Below are 22,496 nucleotides of genomic sequence, written 5' to 3'. Positions count from 1 at the left end.
GGGGGGGATTTACAGTCACTTTCTTCCTGCTGCCTCCAGGGCCTGTCCCTCCCTTTCAGGTGCCCACCCCGTGGCTGGTGCCAAAGCAGGGGTTGGGGGAGCTGCGGGAAGGGAGCAGTCCCAAAGCCCTTTCTGATCCCCAGCTGTGGTTCCTGGGAGGGCCCTGTGGATGAAATTCCAGTGCAGCTTTTCCTGACAGGGTTCTGGAGGCTCGGATGAAACTCTCAACACATCTTTTCCCTCCTCCCATCAATAAATCACCTTGTTCCTGGACGTATGAGACCACTTCCAGGCTGTAACTACAGGGAGGCAGCGCACACTGAAGAAGTGATGGCCATGCAGCTGTGGGGATCAACCTTCCTATAATCCTGGCCTCGATGGAAGTGGATCCGTGCCTGCCTCTCCCGCCAGCCCCTGCAGAGCTCTAGCAATCCATATGGACTAGCGATGGAAGTGCTGGCTGGGGACAGCTCCCAGATGACTGCGGGTGCTCCTCACTGTACCCAAGACACTTACACACAGCACAGGGTCCAACAAGAACCGTGCCAAGATGCCAGGCAGCAGACACGGGCTCGTGAGCTGCGGTTGAGGCCGGGGTTGTTACACACACCTCATGACGCGCAGAAGGATGCTACAACAGCCACAACAAACACAAACCTCAGACAGTCCCTGGCCTGGGCCCTGTGTCTGCCCTGCGTGGGTCTGCCCTGCGAGTGCTGCAGCCCCATCTCCCCAGCCTGAGGCCAGCCTGGCCACTCTCCAGAGCGATCACATAATAGCACAAAACTTGGACTGCCCCGTGTCCCTGGGCACATCCAGCTTGTTCTTGTCCCGCACCAGGATGGCTTCGTTGCCGTACTGCGAGTACCACATGCTCCGGCTCCGGCTCAGGTACGTGTTGGGGGGCGCTGACTCCAGCTTCTGCTGCTGCTGCTGCCAGATGAGCATGGAGGTGTCCCGATACCGCAGCCGGGCATAGCCCTCGGACAAGGCTTTCTCTGGCAGCGGCACCCTCCCGTTCATCACCGTGTCAGTCATCTGCTCGGGGACGGCTCCAGAGGGGACAGCTCCTGCCCGGCAGCTCTGGAATACAGCCCGCTGGGTTGGTCCAGATCGACTGCTGCTGCTTTGGGCTCAAGGGGGAACATCCCCAGGACCCAGGAGCTGCTGGTAGGTGCTGGCACCGCTCAGGAGATAGAGCAGGGATACACAAGGGGCAGCCTGGCCTTGCTTAAAGAACGGGCCAGAACTTCAGAAAGCTGCTGCGCTGGTGATGCTGCTCCATGGTTCACTTGGCGAAGGGACCACACGCACATGAGCTGCTTGTTGTTAGTCTATGAAGCACCTTGATGGGCTCAGCAGCGGCTCTGCAGTGGTGGGCACGGTGATGGGCACAGTGATGGGCTCGCTCCGCAGCAGGCAGGCCAGGCCCAGCAGCTCTGGATCAGGTTTGCTCCACTGAAGAACGGATCCCGAAGCCGCAGGACAGACCTAAAATGTCAAAGCCGAGAGGTCACCAGCGCCCAGGCCTGTGTGAGCCCCCGGACCGATGGGCGGGGGCTTTGCAGGGATGCGGGAGGCGACGCTGCCACCGCTCCGGTACCGACCCGGGCTCCCCTGAGGAGCCTCCTGAGGGCACCGCTCCAGGGCTGCAACCGGGGGGTGCGCGCTGGGGTCACCCCGAGGCCTGGCAGCGGGTCCCTGCCCCGCCACAGCCCCCTCCCCGCCACCACCGCCCCGGGCGCTTCCACCGGCCCCGCGCACCCGCCCCGGGGGCTCCCGCACCCCCCCGCACCCCGGCCCATGCTCACCGTGACCGCGCGGCCCGGCCCGGCCCCGCCGCCGCTCGGCGCAGCAGCCGCGGAGGCGCGTCCCGAGCGCATCACGGCGGGAGGAGCCTGCGCCGGGGCGGGGGGGCGAGGGACGGGGCGGACAGCGGCGGGGACGGGGCAGCGGGACCCGAGCGGCGGGAGGGGTGCGGGAATGGAGCACTCCGAGCGGGGTGCGGTTACCACGGGTGCCTCCGCTGCCCCATCGCTGCCCCATCGCTGCCCCATCGGTGCCCGGTCTCCTGGCGGTCGCTGGAGCAGCAGCCGCTTGTGCTGCAGGATGCGCGGTTTCTTTGGACTCCTTCACTTTATGTGACCACCCCTGCGCGGGGTGATGGGGGTAGGAACACCCTGATGTGAGCTGATACCTGCACACGACCATCCTGCATGGAGAGGAGCTGGATGGAGCAGCATCTCCAGTACCCGAAACACCATCGCTCTGGTTCGTGTCCTGGGCTCAACTGCCATAGAATCATAGAATGGTTTGGGCTGGAAAGGACCTTAAGATCATCGAGTTCCAACCCGCTGCCACGGGCTGGGACACCTTCCACTAGAGCAGGTTGTTCAAGGCCATGGTATAAAGTATTCACAGCTTCCTTGGACAGCCTGTCCCTTCCAGGCACAGTGAGAAACAGGTTTGGAGAGAGCTGTGGGGCTTATTCTTTTTCAGATGGTGCTAAATTTAAGCCCTCAATCTTCTTATCTCCTGTTAGTGCAGCACCATGTAATCTCCTGTGAAGGGGCTGATGCACCCATAGTGTCAGAGCTGCTCGAGGTGCTGGTGCTGTCCCACTTGGCCTTCATGGACACAACCACAATGCAAGGATCCTCTTCCATCGGATAGAAGGCAAACTGTGATTCCCTGTCCCAGGAGACCCAGACCAAACACAAAGAAGAGAGAAGAAAGAAAAAGAAGGTAAACCTGAACTCGCTATTGAAGCATTGACTCTCTGAAGTGCCCCAGCGCAGCTGCCGCATTGCATCCCAGCAGCACCAGATGCTGGCTGCACCTTGTGAGAGCTGCAGAACAAAAAGCAAAATCATTTGGTGGATCCCGACTTTGTTTGCTGGCTCTGGTGAGGCTTTGGCTGGGATGTGACCGGTTCTGTTACCATCAGACTCTGGGCATAACAGGAGCAGCCAGCACGTGGGGATTTTGTCAAGATAAGGCAAGGAGAAGGGCTGAGAATGGCAAACCTCTGACGGCCAACGGCTACCTCTGAGCATCCATCGAGCCCTTTGCTGCGAGTCCCTGTGACATCTGCAGCGGGACCCTTCCCACATAAACCCTGGAAGCAGCAGCAGTGGATCGAGGAGGTGAAACGCCAGCGCTGCCCGGCCAATGGTTAGTTCCTCTCCTCCCTCCTCCAAGGAAACCAAGTGTCTGTCTGCTTTACTTGGGCCTGGCTCCGCTATAAGATGTGGCAGTGTATGGGGCTGGGCTGGGTGAAGGTCCCCTCATCTGCTCCTTAGGGCTGTGAAATGCTTTGAGTGGGTTTGGTTTTGATGGGGAAGATGCTGAGGTGGAGGCTGGTGGAGGAAGGTGCTGAGGGAGGCGTCCCAGCAGCAGAATGATGGTGTTGGTGTTTGTATTGAGCACACGGGGCCATGGCAACCCCGTGGGAGCCTTTTTCCACTGGAGCTGCACTCTCAGGCACTGCTTTTATCCAGGTTAAACAAAGTGGCAGCAGATGCTGCACCGGTACCAGCACATAGCCCAGTTCATGCCTCATGCACTGTGCCGTTCCAGGGTGATTTCCCTGCTCTCCCTGAGCCTGGGGCAGGGGAGACACCGTGAGCTCTCCTGATAGGAGCACAGGGATCTTAGGGGAGGATCCTTGCAGTGACTACTGCAGGGCTCGAGCTGTCTGGGCAGGCAGGGGGAGGGTTCACAGCAGTGGGTGAACCAGAGAGAGAACCATCGTGTGTACAGGGTGCCTGTGTGCAGCTGATGGTGAAAGCACCCCGCAGTGCTGAGCTGCTGCTGTGGCGAGCTGCGACTTGCACAGGTCTCCTAAAATAGCCTGTGAAAGGAGATCAGGGCCCAAGGGTGATGGAGATGCACGAAGCTGCTGCTGGTGATAGGGGCTGGGGCAGGACCTGCTCTGGGTCTCGGCTGGGCTGAGCAGGGGCTGCGGCATGCTTGGTCTAACCCAGAAGGTGGCAATGGCAACCCACAGACCCCAGCACCGGGAGGGTGCACAGGGGGTTCTGAGCTCTGGCCCTTGTATATGAGGGGTGTTTTCACATGGCTGCTCCCTGGAGTGATGCCAACACAACAGAAAATACCTTTTACTGTGAAAGCTGCCCATGTCCCAGGGGTGCTGTGGTTGGTTTGTGAGGTACAGTCACCTTGCACATGTTTGTGCATGGAAGTTTTCCTTCTTTCCCTTCCTCCGCTTCTTTCCTTCCTTTCCTTCCTAGTTTCGCCTATTCCACACTGGACTGCGAAGAAGAAGCTCTACACTGAGTCTCCAGCAGAGGGTACTGCAGCCTCCGCCTGTGGGGCAGCAGCCTCAGCTCCGGCTGTCCGTCATTCCCTGTCTTTCCCTGCCTGTCCGTCATTCCCTGCGTGTCATTCCCAGCAGCGCCAAGGGGCAGCAGAGGGGGGCCCCAGCTCTAGGGCGTTTGTGCGATCTGTGGCTCGCAGGTCCGCGCCGCGCGTGCAGGGCACAGGCTCCTCTCTTGTCTTACTGCTGCTTTTCGGTTGTTTGCCCCTTTCCTGCCGTCACCCCCCTTCTTCACCAGCTTTGTGGTTGCTGCAGGGGAGGTGAGATCCTGACTTGCTTCAACACCTCCCACAGCAGTCGCCTTCGTTAGCTGCACCGACTGCTCCTTCCAGGTGCCAAGGGCTGCTCATAGGGCAGCAGAAAGGCCAGGCTGCAGCCTGCAACTCAGTTACACACGTTCAATCACCTCGTCTTGTCCCTGCGTATGGACCTGAACCCTGAGGGCAGATTAGTGAAGGGTCAGTCGGTTTCCCCGGCAGCCCCATGATTCCTGCCCCATGGGTGCTGCTGGAGACCCAGTGGGGACCTGAGATAAAAGATTTGTGAAGAGCTCAAAGACTGAGAAGCTTATTCTGAGAAATCAAATCACATCCATGGGATACCAGGAACTGGGCCCTGAAGTCCCCCCAGAGTGCACCCGGGGCAGGGGGATTCTGGTTGTGAGACTGGGGTGTATGGATCTGCTCCTCCTTGGATCGCCCCAACCCTCGGCATCACATGCACCCGACCGAGGCAGGTTGAGCACATTAGGCTAAAAGGGTCTTATTCAGACTAACCAGCCTGCCGAGCTGTGCTTGGAATGTTGAACAATTGTTTCTTGTTCTTTGGAGGGATCCTCCTTCCTACACTGAAACTGAAGGCTCATGCCAGCAGAGTCGCTCTTTCTTCTTCATCTCCACTTGGCTCCATTTGGAAGAGATTAGCGTGGTGTTTGCTTGACATCCAGGTTAAGAGCTTCCCTTCGTCCCAGCCTTGGCTTCCGGTTTTGCTGATCTGGGAAGCCGGGCTGGAAATTAATCGGCAAACTCTGGGGAGAGGATCTCGGAAGCGAACCCAGAGCAGATTTGCCAAGGGGATGTTCTGAACGGCACTGATTTGGATGGAAATCACCAGTGAAAATCTGAGATTTTTCAGGAGTTTGCTGCCAAGGAGTTAATGGCCGAGAGTTGAGGTTTTTAATAAATACCCCGGTCATTAATCAGGGGAGTTGTCTTTATGCTTAAAACTAGAGGAATCCGACCGCGTGTCTGGGTTAAACCTCTCCCTGCAGTGTTTGCAGCCCAAACACGGGGTGAACGCTGGGACCGCGCGCTCGGACAAAGCCCGTCCGGTGCGTGCGGGCAGCGGGGTCCCGGAGGAAACGGGGGAACCCCGGCAGCGGCACCTCGGCTTCCTTGAGCGGGGAGCGGCGGCGTCAGGGAGCGAGGGGACACGGAAAGGGGGGAAATAGGGGGAAAATTCCCACTGTGAGAAGAGCGAAGGCGGCGAGGGCTCCCTCCCCGCCTCCGCCCGGGGCTGGGCTCCCGCAGACAAAGGGGCGGCGGGGCCGAGCGGCTCCTCCCGCCTGCCCGGGGCGGGGGCAAGTTTCCGCGGGGCCGGGGGACGCGTAGCGCGGGGCAGCGCCGCCGTGTCCGTGTGCCCCGTGTCCGGAGACTCCGCTTTGTTCCAGGGGGCATGCGGCGCGCGTAGAGCCGGGGGGCGGAGGGGCCGCGGCGGGGGCAGGGGCTGCCCTCGGCCGGAAAACTCCGCGCCGCCCCTCTTCCTCCTCCTCCTTCTCTTCCTCCTCCTCCTCCGCAGAGCCCCGGCGCGGAGCGATGCTTCCTCGGGCGGCGGGCGGCGATGGAGCGGGGCGGTAGCGCGGTCCCGGGGAGCTGAGCAGCCGCCCGCTGCCCCTGAGCGGCGGCCGGAGGAGGAGGAGGAAGGCCGGAGCGCGAGCACGGCGGCGGCCATGGAGGAGTGGCGGCAGTGCGGCCGCTGGCTCATCGACTGCAAAGTTTTGCCCCCCAACCACCGGGTGGTCTGGCCATCGGCCGTGGTCTTTGACCTGGCGCAGGCGCTGCGGGACGGGGTCCTGCTCTGCCAGCTGCTGCACAACCTCTCCCCCGGCTCCATCGACCTCAAGGACATCAACTTCAGGCCCCAGATGTCCCAGGTAGGAGGGTGCGGGGACCCCAGAACGCGCCCTGCCCCGGGCGAGGTGTTGCTCTTTGCAGAACTTAGTGAGACCGGGAATGGGAGCGGGTTTGGGGGTGCGCGGAACACCGGCTGCTCCGGGCCCCACTGCACCCCGGGTTGCCCCTGGTCGTGCCGGGAGCAGGGGGCGCAGCGTGGTGAGAACCGGGACAGAGGGAAACATCCCCGTTCTGTGCGCAGTCATCGCGGAACAAAAGCAAATAGTAGGGCGAAGGGGAGGAATTGAGGGGGATGGCTCTGGGGCTGGTTAACGAGGCAGCAGTTGCGCTTTGGGGTGCTGGAGGAGCGCGCGGTGTTGCCTCGAGGACAGGGCTTTGGCCGGGGAGATTAAAAGCAAAATAAGCAAATAAAAAATCTACACCACGTCCGCGAAAGAAAATAAAGCCAAGAAACCCCCCCCGAACCTCGCTAACGGGGGTGCTCTGCAGCCCTGTCCCCAGCCCGGCCACGCGGTGCCGATCTTGGTCCCGTCCTGTCCCCCCGGGCCGGGGCTCCGGTGCCACATCTGCCGGGGGGTAACCGGTAACCCCGGCCCCGGTTCAGCGGCTCGGGCCCCGCTCCGTGCACCACACACGGCTTCCAGCCCTTGGAAGCTTCGGGGCTCCCTCCCCGAAGGTGTTCCCAGGTCCTGTTGTTTCGGTGGGAGCAGGCCTGAACAAACGGGAGAAAACAGAAATGAAGCCCATTTCGGGTCGTTCGGCGTTTTAAGTGCTCGGCTCTTGTTTTTGCAAGCCGAGCGGCGCGGCATTTGCATGGGAATCGGGAAGTGAAATCAATCAGAAACAACTGCAGTGGGGTGCTGTGTTCCCCCTGCCCGCGGCCCCTGATGTGATGAGTGGATGTCAGCTGTTGGCTTTTGGTTTTGAACAGCCACAGGCGTTATTGGTAAAAGTGAAGGGAAATTTCCTGGTAGCAAGGGCATGTGAGACTCCCTTTAACTTTATTAAAGCATTGGGAGATGAATAATGTATAACGTGAACACGAGCTCTGGAGCTGCGCTGTGTCAGCCCCTGCTTCCCTGGCAAGTGCCTTTCCCTTCTCCTGGAGTTGTGTTCCAGGGTGATGGTGTTGTGCAGGTTGGGCCTCCTTGTGCAGCCAGATGTGACCCTGGGCACTGGGAGCTGCTGCAGGCCAGGGCACCCAGTCCTGGGGACCGAGACGTGGGGCTGTGCTTTGGGATTCTGAACCTGGGGATGTGGCTGCTCGTGAGCCAAAGACCCCGATCCCACACGGCACCAGGGTGTGAAGCCTCAGCCCCGTGGTGAACCCAGCCTGTGAGAGCTGCTGGTGCAGAGTCAATAACAGCACAGCCCCAGAGGCTCTTCCCCGGGTGGAACAATGCCCTGAGATTTCCTCTTGGCTTTCCAGGCTGTAAACTGATGAAACCGTCTTCCGTACTGAGCGATGCTTCCAAATATAAACTGTCGTGCTGGAGCTGGAGGTGTGCGGGGACTGGGGCGCTCCTAGAATGTGCTGGGAATGGCACTGTGCTGCTTTTTTTAGTTGTAAGGAAATACTGTGATCCTACAAACCTAATTTTGGTTCAGTATTTCCCTGTGGGGAATGCAGAAGGGTTGAAACATGGTGCCTGTCATCTAGGGAAGATCCCAGTGGTGGTTTGGAGCAGAGGCTCCTGCTGCCCTTGCCCAGGCAGGTGATGGCTTGTTGAAGCTGTTTGCAGCCCAGCTGCCCTTAATGAAATCACTTTGTACTCACCCCACCTGGGTGCTCCCGGCTTTAGGAGTGTTCCAGGGTCAATGGTCAGGACCTGGTGGTCAGAGCAGACCAGCACAACCCGGATGAAGCTGAGCCACGGGGATGTGCAGAGCCATTGTCTGATGTGTTATGGATGCTTGTCCTCAGCCGGGATGGGACCCAAGTCAATCTAGATTTGAGTCGTTCTACTTGCTCTTATGTGTTTGGTGTTTCTCTGGCTATTCCTGGATTTGGGAATCTGGCTTCTCCCCTGGGGTAGCTAAAGACAGGAGGCATCTTGCTGCTATTCGCCTTGGTGCCTCCTCAGCGCTGGCAGCCTGGGAGCTGTGGGGAAGAGCCTGTGAATGGTTTGATCTCTCCAGGCCAAACTCCAGCAGAAGAGTGTAGGAACCCATCTTCATCACACAGCTGTGATGTGTTCAGAAGGGATGTGCAAGACAGAATGCGCCTGGAAACTTCTGAGGTTGTGTTTGATGATAAAGGCACATTCTGCCTGGCTGGGCTGCTCACAGCTCTGCCTTACTGCAGAGATTACTGGGGTTTTAGTAATCAGTCAAAATGCCAGGGGGCAAGACACTTGTGCTGGACTTGCAACACCCAGTAATATTCTGTCATCCACCTTTCTCAGTGAATTAAATGGGGTTGTGCAGGTGTGTAATGAGAAACAGATTTTTGCCTGAGGTGAGCATCATTTCAAAGGCCAGGGGTGAAATCACATCTCTGCAAAGAAATGCTGTAAGATCCAGACACTGAGGTATGTGCGTTTGTGTGGTTTTAATCCCCTTCCGTGCCGCTTTGTTCTTGCAGCCGGGGAAGGTGTGAGGAAGCTGAGCGGAAGGGAGCTGCGTGGGGAGCTGGAGCATTGGGTCCTGCTCCTGCCATGGGGGGGGGGGGTGCTGCAGGGACGTGTGCTCTCTGCTGTGGAGAGTTGAACCCGTGTCCTGTCCTCTTAAAGCCTTCCTGTGCCCGTTCAGCAGGGAGCCCAGGCTGGTGAAAGGGCCAGGCTGGCCACACAGCAGTGGTTTATTTATTTGTGCTTAAACAAATAAGTAAAGGAGTAAAATCACCTCCGTGTGTTCCAGTTTCAAGTTTGCTTTGTTTTCCTGCTCAGTTTCAAAACGCTGCATCTGTTGTTTGGTGGAGCCTGGGAGGGTGAGGATGGGGTGACCCAAAGCTACTGAACCTCCACAGAGACTAACAAAATAACCAGGAAAAAAGCCCTAAAGCTTGGTTCTCTTCTGGCCTCATGTGCCCTGTGATGAGCCTGGAGTAAAACTCCATTTCTGCTGATTGCTTTGGCTGTAGGGGCTGTTTCTGGAGGGGTGGGATGAGTGCATTTGCTCTCAGTACTGACTGATCCTTGTGTCTGTTCCTGTGGTCAGAGCTCGGGAGTGCAGTTCAAGCTGTGTCCCCTGTGCAGAATTTCTCCCCATCTCTGTGCGGAGCCGCCTCCAGAATCCTGCTTCCCTCCCTGTTCCCCAGTATCGAGCTCTAACTCCCAGCGCTGCAGTGCGGCCACTCTGGCATCTCAAGCTCCATTTATAAGATGGAGATCTCCCAGCTTTGGATTTTCATCGATAATGAGGTTTCAGTTGTAATTTTGTTAACTCTCTGTCAAATACAAATCAAGTGACTCCTCACTGGTGTTTCAGCGTGATGAGGCATAAAAAGTAAGTGCAGTAGAGCCCTGTGGGTGTGGGTGAGGTTGATGCTTGGTGTGTGAGTTTTGCTCTGGGGATTGTTGTTATTTTTCAACTTCTTTTGCATTTGCCTTGGGTAAAATTGATCCCTCCTGACACTGACGTGTGTAGGGAAGTGCAGCCCTCAGATAGGGGCTCCCTGCTCAAGCAGACACCTTGTGGGTGCCGGACACCTTTGCAGGTGGGGCTCACCTCTGAAGATGGGAGCCTCTATGCCTCATTTTCCCCTTGCTCCTGTCCTGGCTGCCTGGGCACGCTGTTGTGGTGTTATCTGCCACAACACTGACATTCCTCCTTACATAGAAGCTCTTTCCTGTGAGGGTGCTGAGGCGCTGGCCCAGGGTGCCCAGAGAAGCTGTGGCTGCCCCATCCCTCGCAGTGCTCAAGGCCAGGTTGGACACAGGGGCTTGGAGCAAGCTGCTCCAGTGGAAGGGGTCCCTGCCTGTGGCAGGGGTTGGAGCTGGGTGAGCTTTAAGGTCCCTTCCACCCAAACCAGTCTGGGTTTCTGTGATTCTATAATGGGACAAGTGGAAATTGTTGTCTATAGCAAAGCAGCTGCACCTTTCTAGGGCTTGATCACAGGATTTGTTTTAATATGAAGACTGCTGTTGATACCACATCACATTCACCCTTCTTTTAAGGTTAGCCTGGACACTGCTAAATATCTTCTTTTTCTCCTGCTTCAGAATCTTCTGGATACTTGAAATGAAGCAGCTGTGTATGTAATGTGTGTATCTGTGTGTGCAGACTCTGAGTTAGCAGTAATGGGCAGCTCATTAAGGATTCTTATTTTGAAGCATATTGACATCTCCCCAGAGAGGTCTGCAGCGCATGGAGGTTTTCCTGGGGCTCTCGAGACTGCTGGGACACAGCAGATGTAATTGGTGTGATGACTTGGCTGCCCACTGCTCTGTTCTGCTCTTATTAGGTAGCCACGCAGACAACTGACTGCCCAGGATTGATGGGTGTCCCACCTGCACCAGGCTGAGCTGTGTGGGGAGCCTGGAGAAGTGTCTGGAGGGCGGCAATAATTTAATACCAAAGTCCTGTTTATCAATGATGAAGGTGCTTATCATGGCAGTGTTCAAGGCCCGGTTGGACAGGGCTTGGAGCAAGCTGCTCTAGTGGAAGGTGTCCCTGCCCGTGGCAGGGGGCTATAACTGGGTGAGGTTTAAGGTCTCTTCCAACCCAAACCAGTCTGGAATTCCAGGATTCATTGCTGTCACAACAGGGTGGATTGTGGCAACTGCTGCCCTCAGCTGTGTGGGAGATGAAGGCACATTGGCCTATTTGGTATCAGTAATTGTTCAGAAGGCTTTGGGATTTTTGACATGCCACTTAAAGGCTTTATAGCTACAATGCTTGTAATTGCTTCCATATGCCATGATATCAGCTAAATATGATTGTGTCTTCTCAGGGTAGTGGGTTGTTTGAGCAGGGTCTGTGTAGCTACTCTCTGATTTACCCTGCTCAGGTTCCCTGGCTTTTTATTTACTCTCTGCCTCTTGAAATCGGGTTCTGTTCCAAAACAGGCTATAAAAAATGGCCTCATTACATATCCCTGTTTACTGCGTCTCAGTGACTTCCCGTTTGGATGTGCTGAGCTTTACAAAGGGAAAAAAGGTGCTCTGTCTTGTGAGCCCCTTGCAAATAGGAGCTGGTTGCAGGCTTTCTTCCTAGCCCCCTTCCTGCCTCTTGCATGTCAAAGAGCACCCGAAAACCTGGTGTGAGCTGGAGGCAGTACCCTCTTTTTAGCTGTTTGGTGAAGCTGCAAGTTATAACTGAACCTGCAGCTCCTATGTATCCTGTTGGGCAGGAGAAGGCGGAAGGTGTCAGATGGAACCTGCTGGCTCTGCCAAGAAGCATGAAAAGCAGTGGAAACTTTTTCTCTTCCTCCCTGGAATGATTGATGAGCGCTAAATACCAGCATTAAAAACCTGCCAGGAACACTCCTGGATGAATAGGTGCCTTTAAAACACAAAGGTAAAAGAACAGGCAATTTGGTTGCTTTTCAAGTTGGGACCAGTCTTGGAAGCTGCCTTCTATCTCAGCAGCATGCTGATGAGCTGTAAGCAACGCTCAGCTTGTCTCTCCTTCCTGGTGGCCATCCCTGTGCTGGGTGAGGGATTGGGACTGCAGAAATTGAGGCTGGATGAAGCAGGATGTGAGCTGGGGCTGTGGTTACATCGGGGGGGGGGTGGGGTGAAAATCCCCACCTCCCTGCTGCCCATCACCCTGAGTCATGGCTCCTGGGTTTGGGAGCCCCTGGCCGGGTCCATGGGCTTTTTGCTCTCTCCAGCTCATGTGGAGCCAGAAGGGACCTGGGTTTGGCACCAACCCCAATGTTGCTCCACACTGACCTGAGGGCAAATTTTTTGATCGGCTTCTTTGTCCCCTCTTAAAGAGACAAACCTCTTCCTGCAGCTTTGTGCCTTCTCATTTTGACTCCCCCTAAGGCCATGTGGAGTGGTCCCTACTCGCACGTGTCCCAGCAGGCCAGGCTGGGCTGGGAGCACCAGGGTTCCATTGATTCAGGTGGGGTTCAGTGAGCTTGGCAGCACCTCTGGACATGAAGATTCTCTGGTTTTCAAAGCACGGATCCCCTTCCACAGCAGCTTTTTGTTCTTCTGCCCCTTTCTCCCCTCCCTCACACTGCCCTTGGCATCAGCTGGATCCCTTGGACTCTGAGATCCTAAAAGGGTCCTGTGGCTGCTCTCCCAGCAGCCAGCACCGCTTTTTGAATCTCCCATCCCACCCAAAGTCTTGCTGGTGCCCCATCAGGGCGACCTGCTCTTGTGGTAATGCAGTGTCCATCTGCCTCCCCAGCTGCCCCTGCAGCATCCCGGGATCTGGGGGCTCACAGCGCTGCTTCCATGAGCACTGGCCCCAGGCAAAGCTTGGTCCTGTCCCTGCACTGAGTCACCCCCAGCTCTGCTGTCAGTGTTAGACCTGGTGCTCTGATCTGGGGGTATCAGCCGCAGGGCTCTGATCTTGCCAAGTCCCGGGCTGGCTCATCCTGGGGTGACTCCTGTGTCACCGCTCAGCAGCTTCCTGGGTTCCAGGGCCACCCCCATGATGTGTCCTGCTTGTTCAAAGCTGTGCCCTCTGATGCCCCTTTCAGAGGGGAAGAACCTTCTTCAGGGCAGCTGTTAATTACAATCTGCATTTGACAGCCTCAGACTGGGTGTCAGTGATACAGCTTCTCCCAGTGTTGTATCTCTCCTTCATGAAGGAGCCTGGAAAAAGCTCTGTTTCTAATAAAACAGAATCTATCCCCACCCCTTCTGTTTGTTTTGGTTGCAGCTCAGGGCTGGGCTCCATCCATGGTACAACTCAAAGAGCCACCCCTCGCCCTCCGTGCTCGTGCTGGTGGTGAGGCAGGGCTGGTGTCTCTTGCCTGGTGCTTTCTGGTGCAGGGGGCTGTGTATGGCAGAACTGTGCTGCTCAAGCTCCTCTCCCCGGGTCTCCTACACCTCGAGTTCATCAGTGACCTTGTGCCTGCTGAGCCTGTTCCCAGGACACGGGTGTTCTGTAGTGCTGCTGCTCCTGAGGAGATTTGACCTGGATCCTGCTCTGGAGTAGCTCAGCCTTGCTGAGTCCAGACCATGTTAATGCTAAGGCTTAGCTAAGATGCCCTGACCTGAAAGGTTTCCACGGGGACACATCTATCACATGTAATTGGATCACCTGAGTCCTCTCCTGGTGTCAGAGGGTGTTCTTGCTCTAGTAACAGCCAGAAGGACTCCACTGTAGAAGGAGATTGGAAAACATGCGGGTGCAGATGGGTCAGGCTTTGAGCTGTGTGGAGGCTCAAAGGCCTCTTGCTCTGTAAAACCCCCTCAGCAGAAGTCACTGGAGAGCAGCAGTTTGTTGGCCATCAAACTCTCAGCCTGCCTGACAGCTCCTGCAGAACGTGCTTTGGAACAGCTCCCCTTTCGAAGCCCTTTTCTTCAGAAGTCCTCGAAGCAGTTGTTGTCACCCGGTTGTTGTAACCCGGGGTGTGGGGGGGCTGCAGCCCTTCCCGTCCTGCACACAGGACAGAGGATGCTGCTGCCCATTGTCTCGCTTCCGCCCTCACCGGTGCTGGGGGAGCTCGAGGCGATGTGAAATCTGTTCTTGTTTCGTAACCCGAGGGCCTGCCCCGTCTGGACAGCAGGGATGGAGCCGGAAGGTCCTCCTTTGCCTCCTTGGAAAGACACCAGCCTGAGTCATATCCTGACTTGCTCTGCTCGTTTGGCTCCTCGCTGGTGTGATCCAGTGATCTCCCTGTCGCAGACTCTGCAGCGTTGCCCGTGGTAGAGACCCAGATCTAAATCAGCTTTTATTTGCCACGATGCTGCTTGACATCTGAGGCTTGGATTTGCCAGGCTTGGTGGACCTGGGGAACATTCCCATCTTGTGGGGTGTCCTGTGCACCCTGGTCAGGAGCAGCCTCAGCTTCATGCTCTGTCCCAGGCCATGCTGATGGGGTGAGCCTGGTTTGGTGCAGGGAGATGCTGCCCTTGGATGTGATGAGAGCAGGGTTGAACGGGGGAGGGATTTGCCCTCTGGGGCATGCATCCCTTACTTGCAGTGAGCTCCGGGCCATGCCCAGCTCCATCTGGGGCAGCTGCTGGCTCCTGCCTGCACTGGAGCCACAGCTCTGCCCACAGGGGTTGGGCTTGACAAATGGGGAGGTTGGAAGGTGCTCATAAAGGAAACCTGCTCTTTCTCTTCAAGCATACACTTTAAAACTGATGGAGGGAGGAGTAAATTGGCTCTTCTGTAGCATTCGTATCTTTTGTTGTGTTTTATAGTGGTTTAGAGCTAAATGGAACAGCTGGTATTTGAAAAGGGCTGAGGGGGGAACAGAGGAGATTTGTGGATCAAGAAGGGGAGGAGCGGGAGGAGTGATTTGTGTTTACTGCTGCGAACACAGAGCTGTCTGTGAGAGCCGCTGAACTCAGGGGCATGACCAAAGTGTTGGGCTGCATGGAAAACACGCGTCCGCCTGCCCCGGGAACATCCTGGGAGCGCAGCGTCCTGTGCTCTGCAATGGAGCCGGTGCAGCACGATTGCAGTGGATGGGATGAGCTCCACCGTTCCCGTGGGAAAGCCCTGTGGCAGCACCTGGCACAGGACCCATCAGTGTGTCCTTGCTGAGAATACGTTCCCTGGGCTGCTCTGAGGGAGATGTCTGTGTAAACTGATTTTGCTTTCTAGGAGAGGCTGTGTGGCTCCTTTGGGTTTATCAGGCATTTGGAATGTTCACAGCTGAGCTGGGAGCATCCAGGTTCCTGCAGGGATACAGGTTTTCCGTAAAGCAGAGCCCTGCCACTGAGAGATTGGGCTCATGTCTGTGGGAGGTACAGATGTATGTGTGCAATGGGAGGTATATACAAGTAAAATGATATGTTTTGAAGAGGTGGAGGGAGTTAAAGACTGGAAATCCCAGGCTGAATGGCCTCTCCCCAGGCCAGGAAACGTGTGCAGCGCCGGGCAGGCGTGTGAGTGCATCGAGAGCCTTTGTGTTTATGGGAAACACTTTCTGACGTGAGGGATCTTCCAGGGAAGTCCCTGGTGAGCCCCAGAGCAGAGGACGCAGCCTGTTGGCGCTGGGCTCCCTTGCATGTGTGGGTTTTCCTGTGGGAAGCTGCAGGAGGAGCAGTGCGGGTGTTGCACTGGGGTTTGCTGATGTTCCCAAAGAGGTGTCCCTGCGCCTCCTGCCCCTGCATCCATGTCCCTGGTCACCCAGCACCTCGCAGTGTGGGTCATCTTCTGCTTGTGGAACCAGCTGAGATGCAGGAGAACGCGTTATTTGAGTGCAGAGAGTTTTATGTGAAACCAAATTTTTTTATGGGCCTTCTAAAATACCTTAAAAATAAATAGATCTGGGGTCTGGCCAGGTGGGATCCTGCCCTCTGCACATTCATGTCACAGTGGTGAGGGCTGGCTGTTGGGTTTGGTCTCCAAGTGCTGGAAGTTCTCTAACATGGCAGTTTATTCTCTAGCTTTAACCTGTTCTCATGCATCAGTTCAATTTTGCTTTCTGCAGTGGCAGGGGTGGGATGTTTGTGCTGGTGAAGTAAGGAGTGGGGCTGAGATACAGCCAACTTGGTCAAATATCCTGAGCTATTGATAGCAAAACCTGTTCCTTGCACCGTGACCGGGAGGTGAGGAGCAGTGATGCGGACCCAATGCAGCACCCATGGCCATGCAGAGGTTTTGCTCATCCCTTGCCCAAAGGTGTTACAGCCTTTGGTGTGTTGAGGTTGCAAGTCCCCAGGCTTTACCCATGTGGAGGGATGCCTCCACACTTGTTTTTCTTAGGAGTGACAAAGGTTAGGGGTAAACTTCCCTTGTATTGATGGCTCAATTATCTCAGGAGGGATAATGAAACAGCTTTAATGAAACTACAGTATCTGCTTGCGAGTGGGGTTTTAGCCAGGTTGTCACAAAAAGCTCTTTCTAATTAGAGAGAGATTTAATTCCAGGTTTTTGTCACACCCCCCTTCCCTCTTAATTATATTTGCCAACGTGTTGAACAGCTTTCCCGTCAGAAAAGAGCAATTTATGCAAAGGTCATAAATAGATTCTGGCATTAATTACTCCAGGAGCCACACTGGGCTGCACTAGAGAAATCCACTCCATGGGGAATGCTAAGCCTCTCGCAGTTGGATTTATCTTGTGTGTGTTTGCACACACACCCCAGCAGAGACAGAACCCCCTCAAAAACAGGGGAAAAAAGGTTATTGCATCCACATTTGTGCCTGAGGTTTTGAAAGGAGCTGATTTCCCTGAGCTTCTGGAGCAAGCCTGTAAATTGCATCCCACCTTTGGACTCTCCATCTTTGTCCTACAGTGTTTGGGGGTACTTTTATCTGTTACCAGTGTGTCAGTTCCCCATGTCCCATCCCAGACTGCTGTTGGTGCCGCGTTGGAGGAGCAGCTTCTCTGGCTGCAGGAGGGCAGAGCTGGTGCTCCCATGGTGCTGAGCACCTCCCGCACCAGCTTAATGGGGTTTGTAACCTCTGGGTTTTGGAGTGGCTCGAACATCTGTTCTGAGCGATAATAAAGCAGTGCTGAGGAATTAACATACAGCTGCTGGGGTGGAGACTGGCTCTATGGAAGAATAAATGAGTTAACTGATGGAGGATGGAGCCTCATTGCATTTTCATAGTTCCTGGTGATTTTGGCAGTGTGGGCAAAATCTGTTCCTTTGCAGCAGGGAAGGATGGTGCTGGGATATGAGACTCTGATGGACATTTAAGACTCAGGCATCCTTTGTTTTATTGTTTCAGCCTTCACCCAAAGCCAAGAGTCCCTCTGCCCACTTTGGGTTCTCTTTGAATGTTTCTCTGGCATGGTTCAGCCTTCCAGATGAGTCCTATTGCCTGGGTGGAGCTGGGCTTGCTGTGGGGCTGATTATTTATTATCTGCTGGAAATAGCTCTGCTTTCCTGGATGGGGGATGCTCCAAGTGCAGGATCCAGAGCCAAGCCAGCTCCTCATAGTGGGCTCTTATTGGGTGGCTTGACCATGGTTTTTCAGGCTACCACTTCTTGCAGGCCATGATTTGGCTTTTATCTCAGGCTGAAGTAGAGAGGGCAAGAGCCACCAGCGAGGGGTCCCTGTGAGCCCAATGGCAATGTGGTACCCAAACTCTCTGTGATGCCTCAGCCAGTCTGCCATCTCAGCCAGATGCCTACAGCACGTCTGGGTTGTTCATGAAAGTGTTTGTGTTGTAACCCAGCTCTTGCTGTGTTCATCAGGGAGTGCAGCTCTGTGCTGGGGTGCATCCGCCCACACTGGTTCCCTTCCATCCCTCGTCGGTCCTGGGATCAGCATCCCGCTGTGTCCCAGGTGGGCTCCTCGCATGCAGCTTGGAGCCACCAGCAGGGATCAGCAGTGCGGGGAAGTGTTTCTGTGGCACTTCTCTGGTGTTTTTCTGGAAGACCCAGCTCCTGGCTTCCTGTGATGTGAGAATCTGATTTTTCCTTGAGGGAAGTCAGAGGAGCAGGCGTGGAAGCTGTTGCTTTTGTTACTGTGGGGAGATGCATAAACCCATGATTGAAGCGCTCTCTGGTGCCTCATAGACTTGAAAGCGAATTTAAAATACCGAAGTTTCAAAATTTATAAAGCAGGAGGATTCCTGAGGAGCGGGTGGTAATATCCTGAGCCTGCCTCCTTGTGCAGTGATGCAAAAGTAAAACTAAACCCAACCCACATCCAGCGCTGGGCTCCACCAGCAAAAGCTGACTCGGTCAATTATTTTGATATCAAGTATTATCTTTTAATGCAGGGAGGAAAATGGTGTTAAGCAGTGTTAAGCGTCTGTTTCAACTGGATGTAAATAAAAGGAGTGAGAGGAAAACTTCAGGAGGTGTAAAGCAGCCTTGTAATTCCATGGGGCAGGGAGGAGCTGGCTGAGGAGGAGGCCGTGCTCACGGGTTAAGCCTCCTGAGCCAGAGCAGAGGGAAGGACTTACCTCTCCCCTGTAGCCACCAGGTTTTGCCTGTTCTGATCCTGGGGAGTCGAATCCAAGTCCTTTTTCACTGAACACTGCTCCTGTGCACATGTGGAAGGAGGAACTGCTCAAATCCGTTTTCCAAGTGTTTTTTTTTTCCTATGATTTGGAGTTTTTTGGGAGACTACTCCCTAATAACAGTGCCATGGTGTGGAGATCCTGTGTGATAAAGACAAGGCATGAGGTAGTTTTATCACTCCATAGGAACCCGTTATTCCCCCCAGCAGGACTGTCAGGAGCTGTGTGGAGCAGGAGCAGCTCCTCCTGACAGAGCTCAGGAGGAAACCGGAGACAAAAAGGGGTATTTAACTTGTCTCTGTGCTCAGGGTAACTTAATAACTGCTTGGTTTTGTCTTTGTCACGTTAGCAGCCAGGCTTTGTCATGTGTTTGAGTGCTGGAGAATAACTGTGGAGCTTCTCCTCCCTCCACCCACTTGGTGCTTTATTCAAATGGAACAAACGCTGTTTGGCACATTCGGCCATCCCACCCGCAGCCCCTGCAGAGAGCCAAATGCCTTCTGGCTCCTGTCTTTGGGGTTTAACGTTTTCAGTATCCACGAGGCTGAAGATCCATCTCCATTTCCCATTGGCCCTCCTGGGCTCTTGGACATCCTCACTCTGGGACATGGCAGGGTGATGAGGACTGATGGAGCTGATGTGTTGCTGGGTCCATGTCCTTGCTGCGGCTCCAAGCTCCTGCCGGCTGTTTTGGCATCATCATTTCTGCTGTTCTTCGGGAGAAAACTTTGCAGAACTTTTCTATGGGTGGCTTAAAAAAGGATAATGAGAATCTTGCAGGCGGGACTGAGGTGGTGCCAGCACAGCCCTGGGGTTAAGGCAACCATTAAACAAAGAGACAGCTCTGTTACTGCTGTGGGTCTGTGTGTGCTGTGGGCTGCTTCCAAACCTGGTTCTGTTGGAATCTCCTTTCGCAGTGGACAGGAGTGTGTGTGTGTGTGTACATCCCTGGGTGCCCAGGGCCAGGCACCCCAAGGGGTCAGCTCCGTGTGGGGTCTGGGTCTGCCCTCCTGAGCTGGCAGCACATGGGTTGTTTTACACAGTGATTTGGGGTCTGAGCATGTGACTGTCTGGGGGGAGCTGCACGGGCTGATGTGGGGTGGTCTGCACGTGGGTTTGAGTCAAGTTACAAACCCCAAGGTGGACGGGCTTTGTAACTCATCCGACAGGAAGGGAGGCTGCGCGCTGCCTTGGCTTTCTCATCCCGCTGGGATACGAGCCCTTTGCCAGATGTCCTTCAGACGAATGTTGGTCCCTCCTCGAGTCGTGGCCAGGGAGCGGTCGCTGTGGTGGAGCATGGTCCAGAAAATGTCTCAGTCTGTTTCTCGAATGCAACCAGAAGCGATGGGTCATGATGACTTTACATGCAATGTTATTTATGCTCCTTTCCCAAGAGGCACTCCGCAGCTGGAAGCCTTTCCTCTGTGGAGCCTGAGGAAGCACTGTTGTGAGTAAGAGCTTTTTGCATTGAAAGCTACACCTTAAAGGGAGATGTTTTATTTCCCTTGGTGTTTATGGCCCTGTAAAATACTGTGTAGCCTTTTCTTTTCCTTCTTTGTACAGTCTTGATTGCATTATGCAGAGGAGCAGTTTATTCCTAACAGCTCAGCCTGATATGTGCCACAGCCGCTTTTACAGGAGCCAGACCTGTCTTTATATTTGCTGTATGGCATTTAAAAAGTAGTTCCCGATGACTGGAAAAAGGGAAATATAACCCCCATTTTCAAGAAGGGGAAAATGGATGACCTGGGGAATTACAGACCAGTCAGTCTCACCTCTGTGCCTGGCAAACTCTTGGAGCAGATTCTCCTGGGAGGCATGCTAAGGCACATGAAAAACAAGGAGGTGGTTGGTGACAGCCAGCATGGCTTCACTAAGGGGAAATCCTGCCTGACCAATTTGGTGGCCTTCTATGATGGGGCTACGGAACTGATGGGCAGGGGCAGAGCAGTTGACGTCATCTACCTGGACTTGTGCAAAGCATTCGACACTGTCCCACACGACATCCTTGTCTCTAAATTGGAGAGACATCAATTTGATGTGTGGACCACTCGGTGGATAAAGAACTGGCTGGATGGCCACACACAAAGAGTTGTGGTCAATGGCTCGATATCTGGCTGGAGACCGGTAACGAGTGGTGTCCCTCAGGGATCGGTGTTGGGACCAGTCTTGTTCAACATCTTTGTCAGTGACATGGACAGTGGGGTTGAGTGCACCTTCAGCAAGTTTGCCGATGACACCAAGCTGTGTGGTTCGGTTGATACGCCGGAGGGAAGGGATGCCATCCAGAGGGACCTCGACACGCTTGTGAGGTGGGCTGATGCCAACCTTGTGAAGTTTAACCATGCCAAGTGCAAGGTCCTACACCTGGATCGGAGCAGTCCCAGGCACGGCTACAGGTTGGGCAGAGAAGAGATTCAGAGCAGCCCTGCAGAGAAGGACTTGGGGGTGTTGGTCGATGAGAAAATGAACATGAGCCGGGTGCAGTGTGCGCTCGCAGCCCAGAAAGCAACCGTATCCTCGGCTGCATCAAAAGGAGCGTGACCAGCAGGTCGAAGGAGGTGATCCTGCCCCTCTACTCTGCTCTCGTGAGACCTCACTTGGAGCATTGTGTGCAGTTCTGGTGTCCTCAACATCAAAAGGACATGGAACTGTTGGAACAAGTCCAGAGGAGGCCACAAGGATGCTCAGGGGAGTGGAGCACCTCCTGTATGAAGACAGGCTGAGAAAGTTGGAGCTGTTCAGCCTGGAGAAGAGAAGCTGCGTGGAGACCTCAGAGCAGCTTCCAGTATCTGAAGGGGGGCTACAAGGATGCTGGGGAGGGACTATTCATCAGCGACTGTAGTGACAGGACAAGGGGTAAGGGGTTCAAACTGAAACAGGGGAAGTTTAGATTGGATATAAGGAAGAAATTCTTTACTGAGAGGGTGGTGAGGCACTGGAATGGGTTGCCCAGGGAGGCTGTGAGTGCTCCATCCTTGGCGGTGTTCAAGGCCAGGTTGGATGAGGCCTTGGGTGACATGGTTTAGTGTGGGGTGTCTGGGTTGGAACTGGATGATCTCAAGGTCCTTTCCAACCCTAACTATTCTATGATTCTATGATTCTATCACGCTGGCTTCTAAACAAGTGCTTTTAATAACTCCTACTTTGGGCTGCACAGCACTGAGTGTATATCGATCTGAGAAAAACCTCTGCGCTCGTTCTTGCGCCTTAATTCTGTGCTTAGATATTCTCCGTCCATCTTACCCCGAGTCTGCGTTGTTGAAGGCAGTTGCTGAGAGAAGGATTAATTCAAAGCAGAAGAAAGATCAGTAAGTAAAAATTAACTTCAATTGGTTGGCACTTAGGACAGGGTTGTTGCCAAAAACAGGGAATTGAAGAGCCTGTGTTTAGCTGCGTGTTGACACTGTCTTAACCATGTCAATAAAGTAACTTTAGTGTGTGGGTCAGTGAGCGTTTTTAGGGCTGCTGCCTGTTTGCATGTATTGATCGTCTGCGTTAGGAGCTCCGAGTGTTGTCCTTTCATGTCCAGATCGTTTTCAGCCCACTAAAGTGGAGCGGGCGGCTTTGGGAGGAGGGGAGCAGCTGAGCCCAGGAAGAACTTGAATGCTGCTTCCCGGCCCCTCCAAACCCCTCCTGCTGAAACACAGCATTAGTGGTCCAGCCCAGCCCTAAGGTCCCTGGGGCCTTATCTCCATGCTCAACTTGTACCAAATTAATTAGATAAGCACAGCAAAAGCAGCACAACCTTCCCTAAAGCTCCCTGCTCTGCAAAGGCAATTACACAGAGTTTATTTTAGATACTCCAATTAGAAGAGTAAGCTTTGCTCATACACACGGGTTGGTGGAAGTGTTCCTGTCTGGCTTGTAAATACATAGCCATGTTCTTTTGCAAGGGAGATACAAGTCCAAGGAAAATACCTGTGTTTGACCAGAGCCGTGTTATTGCAGGGACAGAGAGAGGCAAAGTCACCTCCTGGAGATGATGGGCTTTTCTTGTCTACTGTGAGAAATTCCTGTTTGAT

At 54.7% G+C, this 22,496-nt stretch overlaps 2 protein-coding genes across 5 annotated transcripts in view; one reads left to right on the top strand and one right to left on the bottom strand.

The window, feature by feature from the left end:
- Positions 1–768: 768 nt before the first annotated feature.
- BRD3OS (BRD3 opposite strand) lies at positions 769–1,038 on the bottom strand (the record flags this gene model as incomplete). The annotated part of the gene is made up of 1 exon (XM_080630722.1): positions 769–1,038. The coding sequence occupies one exon, from the start codon at positions 1,036–1,038 to the stop codon at positions 769–771; it is 270 nt and encodes an 89-aa protein (XP_080486848.1).
- A 5,249-nt stretch (positions 1,039–6,287) lies between these two features.
- VAV2 (vav guanine nucleotide exchange factor 2) overlaps positions 6,288–22,496 on the top strand; it is a gene marked incomplete at its 5' end in the record, with an annotated part of 104,012 nt that continues 87,803 nt past the window's right edge. For all 4 annotated transcript variants that reach the window (XM_080630621.1, XM_080630619.1, XM_080630622.1 and 1 more), the window contains one exon: positions 6,288–6,491. In XM_080630621.1, coding sequence (XP_080486747.1) covers positions 6,288–6,491 — 204 coding nt within the window. The remainder of the gene's footprint in view (positions 6,492–22,496) is intronic.

The sequence above is a fragment of the Psittacula echo genome (assembly GCF_963264785.1).
Source record: "Psittacula echo genome assembly, chromosome: 16".
In the NCBI taxonomy this organism is placed as follows: Eukaryota; Metazoa; Chordata; class Aves; order Psittaciformes; family Psittacidae; genus Psittacula; species Psittacula echo.
This window is presented reverse-complemented; position numbering and strand designations above follow the sequence as displayed.